Source organism: Equus asinus, chromosome 14 (genome assembly GCF_041296235.1).
Source record: "Equus asinus isolate D_3611 breed Donkey chromosome 14, EquAss-T2T_v2, whole genome shotgun sequence".
Taxonomy (NCBI): domain Eukaryota; kingdom Metazoa; phylum Chordata; class Mammalia; order Perissodactyla; family Equidae; genus Equus; species Equus asinus.
In genome coordinates, this window is record NC_091803.1 from 30932412 (window position 1) to 30949617 (window position 17206).

The 17206-nt window shown below is 39.6% G+C and overlaps 2 protein-coding genes and 1 pseudogene across 10 annotated transcripts in view; 2 read left to right on the top strand and 1 right to left on the bottom strand.

Moving 5' to 3' along the window:
• LOC106839004 (acyl-CoA synthetase medium chain family member 3) overlaps positions 1 to 2762 on the top strand; it is a 23713-nt gene extending 20951 nt beyond the window's left edge. For all 4 annotated transcript variants that reach the window (XM_044747339.2, XM_070484709.1, XM_014853433.3 and 1 more), the window contains 2 exons: positions 1572 to 1691; positions 2083 to 2762. In XM_044747339.2, coding sequence (XP_044603274.1) covers positions 1572 to 1691; positions 2083 to 2169 — 207 coding nt within the window. In that variant the 3' untranslated portion in view covers positions 2170 to 2762. The remainder of the gene's footprint in view (positions 1 to 1571; positions 1692 to 2082) is intronic.
• LOC106839003 (ERI1 exoribonuclease 2) lies at positions 1542 to 9925 on the bottom strand. 6 transcript variants are annotated; one of them, XM_070484708.1, is made up of 10 exons: positions 9459 to 9925; positions 8844 to 8915; positions 8146 to 8213; positions 7978 to 8061; positions 7333 to 7460; positions 6687 to 6843; positions 5704 to 5804; positions 5349 to 5430; positions 4657 to 4745; positions 1542 to 4455 (listed from the first exon to the last, which is right to left on the bottom strand). In XM_070484708.1, exons 5-10 carry the CDS (start codon positions 7354 to 7356, stop codon positions 3118 to 3120), a joined length of 1791 nt encoding a protein of 596 aa, XP_070340809.1. In that variant the 5' UTR covers positions 7357 to 7460; positions 7978 to 8061; positions 8146 to 8213; positions 8844 to 8915; positions 9459 to 9925; the 3' UTR covers positions 1542 to 3117. The 6 variants fall into 6 exon arrangements, with proteins under 6 accessions (XP_070340809.1, XP_014708917.1, XP_044603271.1 ...); XM_014853431.3 differs by lacking the exon at positions 8844 to 8915; XM_044747336.2 differs by lacking the exon at positions 8844 to 8915 and having other exon boundaries at positions 8916 to 9502.
• LOC106839009 (acyl-coenzyme A synthetase ACSM2B, mitochondrial-like) overlaps positions 9900 to 17206 on the top strand; it is a 74966-nt pseudogene continuing 67659 nt past the window's right edge.

A 17206-nucleotide genomic window follows, 5' to 3' on the forward strand; every position in this document is an offset into this window, starting at 1 on the left:
GCTCTTAACTACGTTAGGCTGTTCCTTGTTAACTTGTCATTTTCTGTAATGGTTTATAAAGACTTTTACAATGATAAAGTAGACTTTATCCAAGGTGTAGAAATCATCAATATGCAAACCAGTAATTACAAACATTAGCTATTAAAATAAGTTGCCTCTGAATGATTCACTTATAGCAAGGATAAATTTTTTAAAGATTCATAAAAATGTTGATAAAGCAGCAGAGCTGGCAAAAATACATATAATGTTATGAAATGTCAAAAAATGGATAGCACTAAAATTACATACCACACACACACACAAGGTTGTGCAACTGCCCCATGGCACATGTAAATTAGAACTGTTCAAGGGGTTTTGGTGAAGAGAAAAATGAATTGCTCATAAAATGTAAAACTTCTTACTGGTAAACAATGATCAATATGTGAAAAACTTATCACTGCAAGTCTTCATTTCTCACTAACTGGTTGTCCTGAGTGATTTATTCTTTCAAACAGTTCATTTTCAATCAAATATTTACTCCCAGACCAAGATGGATAGGTAATGTTGCTAGCTTATCTCCAAGCTGGATACATGAATCCATGAATTCAAGATCTCAGCCTTTTAAGTGCAGGGTATTTCATTGTAAAAGTTGCAGGAGCCTCTCCTGGAGCTGTGCCCACAAGGAAACATCATTCCATGGCAAACCCTGGGCTGGTAATCTGGATTTGGTGGTAGAAACTAGTTGACTCACCTAGAGTCCTGCCTTAGAAAAGGCAGTGAATGGCAGTGTTGGCAGTGCCCCAGGAGAGAACATTCAGAATCCCAATCTACTCCTGAAGGGGGATACACATGAGGGATGTCCTTCTGTCTTCTCCATTAGAAGTCCAAAACCTCTGGGCAGGATTTTCCAAGACATTTCAAGGAAGAGTGAACTTTGGGGAACAGGATTTGTGAACATAGTGATAAAGTGACTCTCTTCTGCCAGTTAGAGAAAAGGGGCCACCACCACTTCTGCTCTTGTTCCGCAGGGCCAGGTAAGTGGGTCACAGCAACAGGAAAGTGGCTGTTGGAATCTTCACAGCCTCGCATCAACAGAAGTGTCTTTGGAATGGAGTGCACAATCTTAATGAACTGTTCCTGTTAACAAGGATATAGCAACCTAGTGTGAATACTGCTTATAAGGGTCACGCTGAGGGCGGGACCTACAAGCTAGGCTAGATCAAGCTGGGTTGTTACACAAGAGACTGTGTTTAGTGCGTTGCCAAGTTTCCAAAAGGAAACTTTTGAAGGAGATAAAAGATAAAGCAAGAAGTCAAGAAGAGAGATAATCAAAAACAGGCCAGAAAGTGGAGTTCAAGATGTAGTTAGATGAGAAGATTCAAGGGTCAGAAGCTCTCTTCTATTAGATAAAGAGCAAGAGGTATGTGAGTCAACTGGATGGCTTAAGAGCAGAGAGCTGGGATCAAACCCTAATAAACCTTCTGGGACACCCTACCAGGCACTTAGGTTCCCAGTTAGAGAAAGTAAACAAGACATACTAAAACATAAAAATACACAACTCATTTTTCTGGTGTTTCAAATATTTATTTTAGGTAGTAAAGGCTTTTATTGTTCTGAGTCCTGATTATAAGTCACATGATCAAGAACAACTGAAAAAGGAGATTCAGGAGCATGTAAAAAAAACTACAGCACCTTACAAATATCCCAGAAAGGTGGGTATTCTAATTCTGATGAGTATTTCCTTAGCGTTCTGAAAATTTCAGCTCATTATTTTTTCCATTTTAATGAACATTCCTCTCAAACGTGCTACACCAAATGTTCCAAATGAACTAAGGACATGGATAAGAATCAGAATCTTTGTGATTAAAATGAAACTCTGAACCTAATTTGTTGGGTCATTGGCTCACCAGACTCATTGTAAATACTAAATATCAAGAAAAATCTCCTCAACAATACCCTTCTCCCTTTTTGGTTGTTACTAAAAAATCCACTCCAATGGGTGTCCTAATCTTTAATCGAGAGTTCATAATAGAACTGCTATATAATTGACTTTATCTAAAGATGAAAACTTTTGGGCTAATTTTCTTTCCTTGATTCCAACAGGTAGAATTTATTCAAGAGCTGCCAAAGACTATCAGTGGGAAGATAAAAAGAAATGAACTGAGAAAGCAAGAATGGGAAACAATTTAAATCCATTCCATTAATTTCCACAGTATTATAGATTCCATGGTATTTATAAAACAAAGACTCTGTAGAAACCACAAGATTATGGAAAGGTGATGAAAAATGTGATAATATGCTTATAAACTATGGATTTAAAATATCTTATGGTTATAACATCAGAAGCTGAATTTTGAAATAAAATATTCAGTCAATTTCTCTGCTTTAGTGTCAATGTTCTTATAATTTGGTAACATAAAAAGAATACCATCGACTGCTGAGGAATTTTTAAGTATACAGTATAGAAGCAATTTCTGAACCAAATCTGTTGATTTTCAAATGAGTTGAATAATTCTTCTGATATGTTGATATACAAATCAGAACCAATCTTCAAGCACTGAAATAAAACTAACAACTCATAAAAGTTCAGAAAAATAAACCATATCAGAAGATTATCACAATTCTCAAAGTACAAGTATCTAGTTGAAAATAGGCTAGGGATTTTTATTAGTCACATTTTTATTCAAATAAAGAGTTTAAAATTTGTTTCAAGATCTAATAGTAAAAAAAGGATATGCTATTGTTGCTTATTATATTTAATTTAATAAATATAGTTTACAGAATACTTCATTTGTGGTTCTTCAAAAAAGTATGATAAATTTGGCAAATGGTAATATATGAAATATAAATTAAATAGGGTAAGACATTATTAGAATACTCATGATGTTTGGGAATTCAAGGAACAATCAAGAAAGATACATGAACAGAAGACAGATGTTAGATAACTGGTGAATGAAATTAGAAGCCTGTGAAATTTGTTTTTCCTCTGTTTTCAGTCTATGTGTTTAGTAGCCTCAGTGTCACCTACAGACTATGTATGATAAATCCTCCTAACTTGTAGCCCTATACACTTTTTTCTCTTTACTGCACTAAAAGTCACATTAAAGTAAAAATATAGTTTAGATGTAAAAAAGTTTATCAATTCCTCATTGAAGGTCTGAGTCTTAATGAATTTTCAGTAGAAAAATTTACATTTCTGTCACAAATAGGGCTTATTTCTGGAGAACTAAACGCGAGTCCCCCTGGGGAATGAGGTTGAACTATGCTATTGGCTCTTTCCTTTTGAAGTGTTTGTTCCCATTTGAAATAACCACAGCATTTTCTGTTTTCTTGGTATTTCCCAATAGGGCAACAGTAGAAGACTTTTCCATGGTTTGGTCCATTATTAGAAACAACAAGTCTCTTACATCTTCGGCCACACTTGCATAAAGGAGGTGTCATCCTCCCACTCTTCCAAGGCTCTCGTAGGTTAACTGTAGAAGTTAAGACAGAGGGGAGAACCTTCTGGGAAGACCTTCTCCCTGGGGAGCCAAGAGATGATGTGGGCTTTTCTTCATGACTAGTGAAGGTCTGTTTTTTGGCTGGTGGGAAAGCTGAGGGAACGGATGGACTCCTTTCAGTACCACCTAAAAGAAGAGGATGTTTCCCCAAAACTGAAAGATGAGACATACTGGCATTAACGCTGTTGAAGCTACTTGATTTGCATTCAGGTAATTTAAAGTCAGAAACATCTGAACCTGGATTTTTGGGTTCTTTTACATCATAAATAGTAGTGTGTGGACTCTTATACACAATAGACTTAGAGGTTTCAGATTTTTGAGGAGTTTCTTCTGTGCCTCCCAAGTTTTCATGACTCAGCATTTCAGACTCTTTTAAAACCATTAATCTTTCTCCAGAATTAAATGAAGTATCTAAGTTTGAGTCACTAATGGCAGGCATAAAATCTACACTTTGCTCAGGCTGAGAAGCTGGCAGTAAAGCTATATCCTCCCAATCAGCCAACATAGGTAAACAGTGAAAAGCAGAACTCATTTCTGTATCAGAAACATGATTAACAGATGAAAGGGTAGTTGAAACACGTACCAATTCTGAACCAATTGCTGAAGACTTAGATTTGGTATTAAATGCAAGACGTTCATTTTTTATTTGCTTCTGCATAGGTGTATCCAAACTGGGAGACTGCAACTGCCCCAGAGATGTGGAGGACTTAGTATTGAAAAGAGAGAAACAGCTTTTGACATTGTGAAGATCCACTTTTATGTCGTTCTTTAGTTGTAACTGATCTTGCTGTACCATTATAGGAGGATTCACACCAACTGATGTCACTTTAACTTTTTCATGAGGATTTATTGCATTTTTAGGCTCGCTATCAAATATGCTGGGACCCTGAGTGTTACTGTTGCAGGCTGATGTTTCTTCAACTTGATTTGTATTCAAATTTCTGGCCAAAATGTTGGGATTCTTCTTAGTGGGGACCTATGATTCCACAGACAAATTCAACAGCTTTAGAAACTGTGTATTTGTAATTTTTTTAATATACGTTATATGATATGACAAGAAAAATATCTTCATTAATTGATTTATGAATGATTGCACACATGACATCTACATATCAATGAGCCTATGATTACTTCTGGAGTTTGAGATGACAGAATAAAGAGGCAAGACACCACTAACCTTCTTCAAGGGCCTTGTAATTTTCATGAAGCAACCATCCCTGATCATTTTCCAAGCAAGAAGGGCAGTATTCCGAGAATCATCCAACCCTGAGGAAATAGATACCAAACATGAATTTAGTGGTACCAGTGTAAAGATATATAGCACAAAAACCTCCAAAACCAAAAACCGCCACTTAAATAGAAACTGGAATATACTGTCAGTTTTATGATCCTCTATTAATTTTAATCATGACAAATTGGTCTTGTGGAAAGCTGCAGCAGCCTTCCCAATGAAAGACAAGATCTCCCACATTTACAGAGGAGGAAGTGAACATTTCTTAGACAGTTCACAAAATGTGAGCAACATTCGGTAGGGATCACATTTCAAGCGTAATCTAATAGTCTTGTTTAGTTTTTTCACTAGTCCACTGTGTTATTTGGGCATTTATTTAATCTTCATTTGATTTGGCTAATTCTTTTCATTCTTTTTAGCAACTAAAAAGCCACTAGATGGCAGTCTTGTCTTTACAATACTTTATGAAAGTCCATTTGAAAGTCTTAGAAACAATTCGAATTGCATAGATCAGGAGTTTTTTTTTAGGCTGAAGGATATTCCTTATTCATGACATCATAAAAAAGTAAGATTCATTTGAAAGACTTTACAAAACTAAAATAACTTACATAATACAATGATTTTCAATTTATACTAACCAGAATGTTCTCGTCCCAAGAATTCTATTCCCACTTCCTGCAGGGCACCACTTAGTCCTTTTGGTTTTCTCTTATAGAAAATCTAATCAAATAAAAGAAGACATATCTAAAAAAAAAAGGATTACTATTCGAAAGCCTTTGTATTACCCACTTACCTTTCATAATTTTTCATTCTATTAGATTTGGAATGTGGTTGTTTTTGTTGTGTTGTTTTTACATACTTTAAGAAATGTATCTATGTGAACATTTCAAAAGAAAAGACTTTATTTGTAGAAACCCATACCCATGTGTGGGATAAAGTTTAGTCATTTTTCAAGAGAAGGAAAGTGAACACGTCCCCATCTTTGACCCTTACCTTGTAAGTTACTCTGAGATCAATCCAAGAATTCAAGAACACAGGTTTTAACAGTTGTTTTCTTTTACACTCATACTCCAGGCAAACTCCCAAGTCCCAGTCTGCATAAAATATATTAAAATAGAACAAAGTCAATGATGCCAGCAGAGTTTACTTATGCTATTGTCATTTATAAATAAATGCTAAAAGATGATAGAAAGTAAAATAGTAAGATTTAAAATAATAGCATATTATTATGCTATAATAATATAAAGTAGTAAGATTTAATTTCTCTGCTAATATCTAATAATTACTCACTTTACATAACTTTCTATTAAGAAATTAGGTTGGTAACAGAGTTTCAAAGTTTCTTAAATACCCAATAAAACACACTGAATATTTCAGAAAGAAGAGTAAGGTGTCAAATTACAAAGGTATAGGGAGAAGGTTATTTGCTTTCGACATTCTAAGAAAATATTAATGTAATTAAACCAAATATCTTATAGCAGCCTGAAACCAAATATGACTATCAGTGCTATGCTATCAATGGCACAGCACTGCTATCAATGACTATTGATGACAATGCTATATCATGGGCATATAAAAGATCTACCTTAAATGGCTCATTTTTCCCTTGATATTTATATTAGTAGGTGTGAAAGTATAAAAGCAAAGGATGTGAGTTGAATGAGAACTCTTTTTATTCAAGGTTGGGAAAATAGCATGATAAGAGTTTTCACTAGATAATCGTCTTTACCTGGACTCAGAACAGAGAGGAACAATCTAGAAAGATTCTTAAGATTAAGGCTTAAAATTTTAAGGTATCCCAGAATGGTAATTTTAAAAATATGATTAAATTTACTATTCTTGTTTAACATCTGCTAGGCATTTGGATTTCTTTTCCTGGCCCAGGAGGTTAACAAGTATAATTCTTACTAGAGATAAAGAATTATATACTGGTAACACTACTCACTTATAATTGATAGATATAATTTATTTTTTACCTGACCAAGTAACAAATGCACATAATTTTACTTCGGAAGTAGAAAGATCTGCAACCCCGGAAGCAAAAGTAATTTTCTTCTGTTGCTGAATCTTCTGAATCCATTTACAGAACTGAGATAAGCAAATCTTCAGAGGGACTCCTTCATCAACTTGAGCCTAAAGAGAGTCACAAAATCTGAATTCAACAACTGAATTCCATAATTATTGAGCACATAATTAAATACTGTGAAGGGATATAACAAGAAGAAGAGGTTCTGACAAAATTTTATCTAGTGAAAAGATGTTAAAACACCTAAGAGACAATATAATGATTCAAACTCTGCAAGGTAAGAAAAATTAGGTTGAGCAATCTAAAATCACACAGAAATATAATAATTAAATCCATACTGAAAGAAACTTGATGTCATTTGATTTCCACAAAATAAATTTGATATTCATTTTTACAACACTGTTCTTCCTTATTTGTAAAGAATTCCAATGGACTTCTGGAGGGGACATTATTTCTCTTAACACTGAATAAATGAAATTCCAATGGTATATAGCTTTTACAGTCTTTTTGAAACTGATTTCTGAATTTTAGTATTTGCATCATACCTGCTTGTTTGTTGAGGGCATAAGAGAGGTGGTGAAAAGAGGAGGGCATACCTGCTTTATGCCTGTCAGTTCCATGCAAAATTCAGAAAGAATTGGATGTTCTTGAGGCTGAACATAAGCGTGGAACTCAGATTCAATCTCTCCAGTGGATGTGTTCAGCAATACTGCTGGAAATTCAACTACATGAAAGAATCAATTGATACGTGAATATATAATTGTTAAATTAATGCTGTAATCACTCTAAATTAAACATAGATTACCCTCATATAGCATTATTGAACAATTGTTTCAGTAAAAGCATATTAAAATGACCAAAGCAGTGTGATCTAACAATTACGTTATGCCAAAGAATAACTAAAAATATGAAAGTTATATCTACTTAAAACTCTTGAATGTATTTCCACAAAAAAAAAAAGTATGAAGACCATAAGGAAGTTGAAATGTACTTGTTTTTGCAAAGGTATTTTTTTTGAGGTTCTGTGCAATTGAGATGTAACCCTAAAACAATTATTTTATATGATGACACATGTAGGTATTCAGGTTTTTCTTCTTTTTTGTGTCAAATCACATTTTATAGTGAACTACCAATTCATAGACCATTTTGTTTTCTTAAACTAACCGTTGACTCATTTCTATCTATAAATCTTCAAGTTACTCATCAAGTGCTAGTCCTGGCCATCAGCAGTCCAGACTTACTTATTTCCTGGCTCTGGTGGTGTTTCCCATCATTCCAGCATGTCGACTCAAAATCAATGACAATTAAGTAGTCAAACAACTGTTCTGCAAAAGGTCAGGATATTGTTATGCTTTACCAGTGTGAAAAGTGCAGCTACAACATGTAAAGAAACTAAGCACACTACTTACTGGATTTGCTGCTTCCTAGATTTCCATTTGCTGGTACAATTGACTTTCTCCTAATTAATCCAAGCTGCCTAAAAATGTAAAACAACCCAGTATGTTCAACAAACCCATTCACACTCCTGTTTGAATAGGCTAACAAACTAATGGTATAACCCTCATTATTAATGTATTGTGATTGAGAGGAAACTGAACTAGACTTTAAGGGCAAAAGACCTTGACTTTTGTAGTGCCACCCTCTCTTGATTTTAGTAGTCATTTTTATCTGCATGAGCCTCAAAGTACATGTTGCAAACTTAGACTAATTCTTTCTGCGCCCCTTATTTTACAGTAATACCAAAGAAACGATTGTAGAGGTAAAGATACATAGAAAAGTTTATTTTTGCCTCTGCATTGTTCAAGCCCTTGCTGTGTATACAGCCCAGTTCTGAGGAGACAGGGCAGGTCCAGTCTTCTAGGAGCTTAAAATATCTGAGAAAAAACCCTAGACATCCATGGTAAACTACTGGAAGGTAGTATATGATAAAGGATCCCCAAAGACCCTGAGTCCACAGAAAGGGATGAGTTTCCTGAGGTCTTAAGCATGGCAAGACCACCTTGATGAGTAGCTAGTTTCACAAGGCAGGTGCCTCCTGTTCTAGTTTTTTGTTTATGAGGTGTGATGGGGAGTTGGGAATAATAGGTAACATTTATTCACTGCTTACTACATAGCAGGCACTGAAGATGGCGACCTCACTTAATCCTCAACAACTGTACAAAGTAGTCACTTTTGCTACCTATATGTAATGGATGAGAAAACAATTTCGGTTATTTGCCAAAGAACACATATTTGGTACGTGAACCGGGGTCATCCAACTCCGAACCGACACTTTTCTCCATTACACCAATTTCAGAAATCGGAAATGTGCACAGCGTTTCCAGGCATCAGGCACAAGGCCACAACGATCCACATTACGAGTTACACGGCTCACTAGGACGTGGTGGGGTGAACGGCTTCAAGGGTGCGCTGGGGGCTGCCTGAGACCTGCGACCGGTCTACAAGGCGCTGTCACGTCCAGTCGTTTCCCGAGGCCTAGAACGCGCCGACACGGGCTCCAGGCCACACAGTCAAGAACCCTGGTCCTTCCAACCTCGCGCACAGGGCGGCCTGAGGCTCCAGGCCGACACCTTTCAGCCGGGGCGTGAGAGCGCGGGTCGGAGACGCCGGGGCTGCAGAGAACGGAGGCTGACGCCGCGAGCCCCTGCCCAGCCTGCGGCGGACGCCACCGCGAGACTCGGAGCGACCCCGCCCCGCCCGTCCCCCGAACTCCCTCGCGTACCGGGCCAGCCTCTTGGTCGCCATTCACGACACCCCTTTCGCTTCACAGCCCAACTGCCGGAAGTCGCTCGAATCCACTTCCGGCCCGTTCAAACGCCGCGCGCGGAGGAGGGTCGGACTGCAGCATGTGGGGCGTGTTTTCGGGAGGGAGGGAGCCGCTGGGCAGCGCCCCCTTCAGTCTTTTCCCAGGGGAGGAGGCGCGTTTGCGCCCTTGGGGAACCGTCTGGAATCCTGCCTCCGGCGCGGACGGTAAAACCGTTGGGCCTGGGGCGGCGCGGTTCGCTCCGCGGCGGGGAGCGCTGTGTGAACGGAAGTGGGGAGGGTCCGAGGGAGGCGGTAGCCGTGGACGCCCTGCTGCCCCCCGCTCGGGAAGCCGGGCGTCGGGGTTTCCTCAGCTCCCGCCCGTCTTTCTGCGCAGCCTCATGGAGCCCGAGAGGGGAAGGACCGGGGCGCTCCTCCAGAAGGGCCGGAAGAGGAGGCGCGCCCGCGGCAAGCACGTCGGGGCGGCCGAGGCGCGGAGAGCCCGCTCGGAACCTGAGGAGAGGCGGCCCGGAGCCAAGGTGAGCGGTGGGACTGAGGGGGCGGCCCGAGGCGGTTCGGAGCTCCCAGCCCCTCGGCCCAGCGGCCGGCAGCGCCCGGTCCGCGCTGGACGCTGCTCAGGCGCCCCGCCCTCCGGCCTCTGGGAAGCGGCTCTCCCAGCTGTAAAATGGGAGTGACGGGGCAACGCCTCCCACCTCCGGGGAGATACTGGCGGGTTAGACCTGTGTAGACCTGGCGCACAGGACGGATGTTCACTCGGCAGACGTTGATTCAGATGGTCCGTGTGCCAGGGTTGTTCTAGGTGCCGGGGACATCCCGGCGCACGGAAGCACGATTCCCTGCCCTCGTGCAGTTTACGTTCCAAAGGGGAGTCGTGAGGCTGCTGGTCGTCCCTGCCATTTGCTGAGAGCTGAGCATGGGTCGTTCATCCGTCAGTCGTCACCTGTGTCTTGTGGGCCGGGTGCTGGGCGCCGCCCTGAGCCCCTGGGCTGCAGCAGGGAGTGGAAGACCACTGCTTAGGTTCCAGTGGTGAGAGACAGAAGATCAACAAAAGATACGATGTGTCATCCAGGATGCCGGACGGGAGTTAGTGCTCGGAAACAGATTTTATTGAAGGGGGATTCCACCTTTTTTTTTTCTTTCCTATCAGATTGGCAAAGCAATATTTTAAAGGTTAATGTGGTAAGAAGTGTAAGGAAATCGACAGTCTCATCACTTTCTAATTTTGAAATAATCTCAGACTTAGAGAAAAGTTGCAAGAACCGTACCCAAAACTCCCCCAGCCAACATTTGAAAGAAGTTGCTAACACAATGCTCCATCTCCCCTCCCCCGTTTTAATGTATATTTCCTACAAACAATCCTCTGTAACCACCAAAATCAGGAAAGAACTGATTCATTGCTACCATCTAATCCTTAGGCCTCATTGGAGTTTCTCCACTTCTAGTAAAGTCCTTTTTAAGCAATAACATCCTGCCTAGAATGTGGTACAAATGGTTGTCATGTCTCCTTCCATCCAGACAATTCCTGAGTCTTCCTTGCTGCTCATGACCTTACTACTTTTGAAGAATCCTGGACCAGTGATTTTGTAGAATGTCCCTCAAGTTAGGTTTGTATGTTTCCCCATCGATTAGATGCAGGTTAACATCTTTGGCAGGAATATTGCAGAAGTGATGCTCTGTTCTCTTGTATTTTATCAGGTTGTACATGATTCTGATTTGGATATCATGTAATATCATACCAGTAATCATACATGATATTACTTGTGATACTAACCTTGATTACTTGGTTAACATAGTGTGTGCTAAGCTTCTCTAAACTTACTGTTTTTTCTCTGTAATTTTGTAGGGAGATGCTTCCTCATTAAACTTGCAATTCTTTTTTTTTTTTTTATCAATATGAACTCATGGTTACTTATTTTATTCAATGGTTTATAATCCATTACTGTATTTATTTTGATACCGAAAATATCCCAGATTTGGCCATGAAACTAGCTTCTATGTCCTTTGGACATGACCTCATCTTTCTTTGTGCATTTCCTTACTTTTCTGGGGCAAAAGGATGTTGTTCCAAGCTCATCTGTGCTTTCCCTGCCCCAGCCCTGGAATCAGGCATTTCTCCTTAGATATTTGGTTCTTTTTAGTGGAGAATGACATTTAGAAATGCAAGGTCTGGGTGCTAGATGTGCTTATTGCTATTGGGATGTCAGTACTCCTCCAATAAAGCTAGGGAATATGTGTGTATATGGGTATATCTCTAACAGTGAGAAATCTGACTCCCATTATCTTCAGTATATTTGATCAGTCTCCCATTGCTGCCACATACTCCTCACCCTTCTTGGGCTCTGTCACTCTGGCCTTGTACCAGGTCACCCTCCTGTGTGAATGCCCTTTTCCTTCTCATATGGACATCTTGACCCTGTTTGAGCTCTGAATTCTGTGAAGGGGTCCCATTGTCCCTCAGCATGACGCCGTCTTTTACCTTAAAGTTTCTGACATCTGAGGGGAGGCTCCACTGCTCTCTCCATCCCACAGCATGGATGCCCTCCTCATACCTCTCAGGGTTTGACACCTCACACCAGGCCACCCTCCTACATGTATGTCCTGGGTTTCTACCCCTAGTCCTGCGCTGTCTCCCCTTTAGGACGACCTCCTCACCCTACTCAGGCTCTGATGTCCCGTGCTCAGCAACTTTGATTACTCACGACCCTATGGACCCCTACCTGACTCAGTCCCAACTCATCAATCTCATATATTTTTGGTTGGTAGGTATAAATTGGTACATTCTTTCAGGAGTTAGCAATATTGTCAGAATGTAAAATATATGTGTTTATTTGACCAGGAATTTATCCTCAGAAAATAGACAAGTGTACAAGGATGTCCACACAGGAGTTTCTTTCAGATAAATAATAAGTTTTTAGGTAAATTTAGAGACTGGACTGTTATTAAAATTGACGTTATATTTCACTGATGTGGAAAGATCTGTAGATTTAATTTTTTTGGTGGGAGGAGTTGGTTACAAAACAGAATGTATACTATAATCCCTTGGGGGTGGTATAATATAGAGATGAAGAGAGTTTTGGCTTTGGAGCCTGCATTCCAGTCTTGGTTCTACCGTTTATCTGTTCCTCCATTTCTTTATCTGTAAAATGGGGATAATAGTAGTATCCACGTAAGACGACTTGTAAGAATTAAATGGTTTAATAGATGTAAAGTGCTCAGAACTGTAAGCGGCTGATTATAAGTGCTCAACATTAACTTTAAAAAGTCACAGGGAAAAAATAATAGTAATAATATCTGATGTTTATTAAGTACTTATGATATGTCAGGTACTAGCCTCAGTACACTGCGCTTGCACTGCCTTATCGGTCTTCCCAGTGATCTCATGAGGTACAATTATAATTACTCTGTAGATGAAGAAACCGACTCTTAGGTTCAGGCACATGTCCCAGACAGTAGAGCTTGGTATTTGAACTCGGGTAGTGTGACTCCAGGGCTTGAGCTCCTAACCACTATACTCTGCTGCCTCCCAGACCAAAATGACAGTGGTAATTATCTCCGAGTTGTACAAGTCCAGGTGACTTTTATTTTAATTTATCTGTTAACTGTCTTTTATCTATGTTACCTTTCTCTGTTATCTCACTCTTTTAACAAGCATGAATTGCTTGAATAACCAGATACAAATGCAAAGCTATTTTAAGGAGTAAGGAGCTTCAGGGAACTTCTTGATGCCTCCGTGATGAAGTCTGACTCCTTACCTTTGACCACATTGATCTTGTGTGATCTGGCTCCCACTGCCCGCTCCTCTCCTGTCTCCGCTGCTCTGCAACATGCAGTCTTGGCTCCAGCCAAACCAAACTCCGCGTGTAGATACAGTGTTCCCTCCTACCTGGCTGACTCATTATTTTCAAGGCTCAGCCCCAGTATTTTCATCCCAGTGAAGCTATCCCTGAAACTCTAACCCCCAAGGCAGTTAGCCTCTTTGCATTGTAATTACTTGTTTCTGCATTTTTCCCCCTACCAGGATGGCTCCTTGAGAGCATGAATCATGTTTTCTTCATCCTACTATCCCTAGCACATAAACAGGTATCTGTAATTAAGGTTCTGTATCAATGTTTATTAAATATTCCATTAATAATGTCATAGCACATGATGTTGTTTAAGACCTTCATTTCCAATTAATTAGAAGCTTATATTTCAGTATGTGCTAAAATAATCAGAAACTAGAATATTGTAGTAATTTGCCTTGTTTTGTTGCTGTTCTCAATAGTCATAATTTGTTATGCCCTGATTTATGTTTGCCGAAAGTCTGCTTATCTACCATTTTATTGGCTGAAAACTGTGAAGTAACCCATAGCCAGCCATGTGAATTGCTGAAGTATGCAGTTCGGGGGAAATTTTCATCTCTCTGCTTACATTCACCTTTTCTTCTTGCGTGTTGTCCACTTTTTTTGCTAGAGCCATTAGCATATTAATCATCATAGTTTTCAGTTCTTAGCCTGAAAATTCCATCATCTCTGCCATACTGAGTTTTATTCTAATGCTTGCCCTCTATATTCAAACTGTGTAGTTTTTGCTTTTAGTCTGCCTTGTAAGGTTTTGTTGAAAGCTGGATGTTGTGTCCTCATTTAAGGGAACAACTGAGGTAAACAGGTCTTTAGTGTGAGGATTTATATTTGTCTGGCTAGAGGTTAGGCTGAGTTTACTCTTAGGTGAGACAGGAAGAAGAGAGAGCTCTGGAGCTGGGTAATTTCCCTTAACCAAGGTCACTTAGTCTTTGGAAGAACACGACTTAGGCTCTGCTAAAACAGTTTCTCTTGAGGGCAGGTCTTTTTAAGAGGAACCGAATACTATGAGTTTATTTCTAAGTGGCTGTTTTTCTCCTCTCCCTCGATAGCATGAGGAGATTTTTCTCCAGTATTTACTGTGAGAACCTGTTAGGATTCCTGAAGATAAAATTCACACAAGTATGGCAGCTCCTCGAGGTTGGGGCACCCTGGCATTTTTAAATCTCATGCTTGTCCAAGCTGAGTGTCCAGGACTTCATCAATTACAGCATAAGTTTTCCTACTATGATGTTCTGATTCCTATGGAGATTTCTGACCTTGGGCTTCTGCTCCAGTAAGTGGTGATTGTCTTTATCTGCAGGTCTCGTTCTCTAATTCTACAGGCAACACTTGGCCCTGTGATATCAGTTCTCTGGTAGATCTAGGAAGAATTTTTGCTTTTCAGTTTGTTCAGCTTTTTTCTTGTTAAGTGGACAAGAGTGACAACTTCCAAGCTCCTTACAAGCTAGACCAGAATCCAGGAGGCCATCTCTTTTGGTTGTTTCCTTTAGATCACTAACTTGTACACAAATTAATGTTTGAAATGGAAGTTAACTTTGTAAAATACTCTAAAAAGAAGCCAGTAAGTAAGACAACAATATATTCTCAATGAGAAAACTACAATTTATAAACCTTGACCTTTAAAAAGAAAACATAAATATTAAGTATTTTGTAAGCCCGTCCCTCATCCTGCATGCCCCTGCCTTTGGGGTTGGGTGACAAGTGACAGGGAAGCTCACTGTTCCCTGAGAATCGTGTGAAGTTAAAGGAATCTTCGTGATTTTCTGTTTGCCCTACGTGGATGCATTTTCCTATAACAACATTATTATGACTGGCTTCTGATACTGTAAGAATATTCCAGTATCTTGGCAAGTTTTTTTGGGCTGGCTTAAGCATCTCATCATCATTTAAAACTCTTGAATGGGGAAATATGATTTACGGGTCAAGAAAATATGTCTTTCTGTAGTATTAAAATGGGGTTCTTCCTGCCTGGATTTTATTGAGCTGTAATTCCACAGGGGATGACTGGGGTCTGGGAAGCACTTTTTACCCTTTCTTGAAAATGTTAGATGTCATTTCTGTTGTTGCTTGTGCTTTTCTTTAGCCACTTCCCACTGTCTTTCTCATTTGATGACCCTCTGTTTTTAGAGGTCTGGGAAAATCACAGGACCTGATATGTTGTAATTGTTTATCAATTTAGCAGCCAGCCGACTCTGTGTGAGATTTCAGAAAAGCTTTCTATTGCTTGAGAGAGGCACATCGTAGTACAAAGATTTTGCCTTCTCTTTTCTTTTTAAAATTTTTTTGGAGGCTTTTAAAACAATCCCAGGTTCTAGACTTCACTGTGGATATTGGGGTTGACAAAAAAAATCAGGTAAATGATTCGCTAGTGTATTTATAAAAATGCCTGCCACATTCATCATGAAAATGAAATGATTGGTGTTCATTTAACAGAAGGTAAACAGATCTTTTGATCAAAAATATGTTATTTACCTCTGTGCTCTTTATCAGAGATGGTTTGTGAAGTTTCATACTTAAAGAGGAAGTATAGTTTTTTATTTTTAATATGAATCATTATGCTGAACAAAATGATTACAATTTCATTGGATTGTTATTTTGATATTTTATCAGAACTATACATTTTTACTAATAATACATTTTGACATCAAATTTAAATTTTGTTTCTTCCTCTTCTAGATAAAGCCTCGAGTATATCAAGGTAAGATTTTAGGCTTTAGTTTTCTTTGTGATATTTTCTCAGTTCTGGTGTTTGATGTGGATTTTAATACAATTGGGAGTAAATACAGTGACTTCTGATGTCCAGTTGACCATTTAACACTTGAAGATGATACTCTTCCTGGGTTGGAGTCTAAGTGACAATGTAGAGGGAGTTGCCATCTATTGAGACAAGAGAACAGGAGGAGGAGCAGATCACGGGAGTAGGGACAATGGGATGAATTTAGTTTTGCGCAGAAATGTTTAGGAAGCAAGGGATGGTATGAGTCTGAAGTTTGGACATTGACATGACCTGTTTCTTGGTGAAATGTAAGATGATAGAACACCATTGAAACCTATCAAGAAGCTTGTGGCCTCGAAGAACCCAGATATTGCCAGGCAAAGTGTGTGTCACAACCATGGGTTATGAGTCTGAAGTGGAGGGAGCCACTCATGCCAGTGGAGAGTGAGGGGAAATGAACATGATGCAAAATAGGAATAAGACATTCTGTACAGGCTTTATAGACAGTGATAATTAAGTGGTTCGGTCTGTTGAGAGTCACAGTGGCTACCTGGCACTTAGTAGGCCCTCAACTGCTGGTATTTGTCGCCGTGAATGAGGCAGTGGTGGTGGTGAGAAGAGTGATCAGGATATCAGATCGCTCATTTTGGGTAAATAGAAGATAAGTTTGCACTTTGTAGTCAGGTAAGAGAATTAAATACCTTTGAGAGGAGTCTGGAATTGTGGCCTGTGTTCTGGAGCTTCACATGTGTTTTCCACCTATAATTGGGTGTTTTATGTGCACTGTTTTCCTGTAACAGTGATCAGTAACACTCTCATCTTGGGGCTGAGGAAGCTGGTCTTACAGGGATTGTGAGTTATCCAGGTCCTCTAGCAACTAATGGTAAGGCTGAGATTGTACTCAAGTGTGTTTGATTCCGAAGACCTTGTCCTCAAGAGCCTCCCACTGTGGTTCTCATGAAAGGCAATCTGCTGGGCAGCAGAAAGGCATTGGAGGCTTTCAAGTAGCCAGTCAAGTGACATTTAGAAGGACCTCTGTGGGTCATTTTAAAGGGTAGGTAGAAATGGAGAAAACCTGGAAGAAGTCAGGTGTTTTGTATTTTTGTTTCTTTTTCCTTTCGATTTTTGTTTTTTAAAGCAATTGCATTG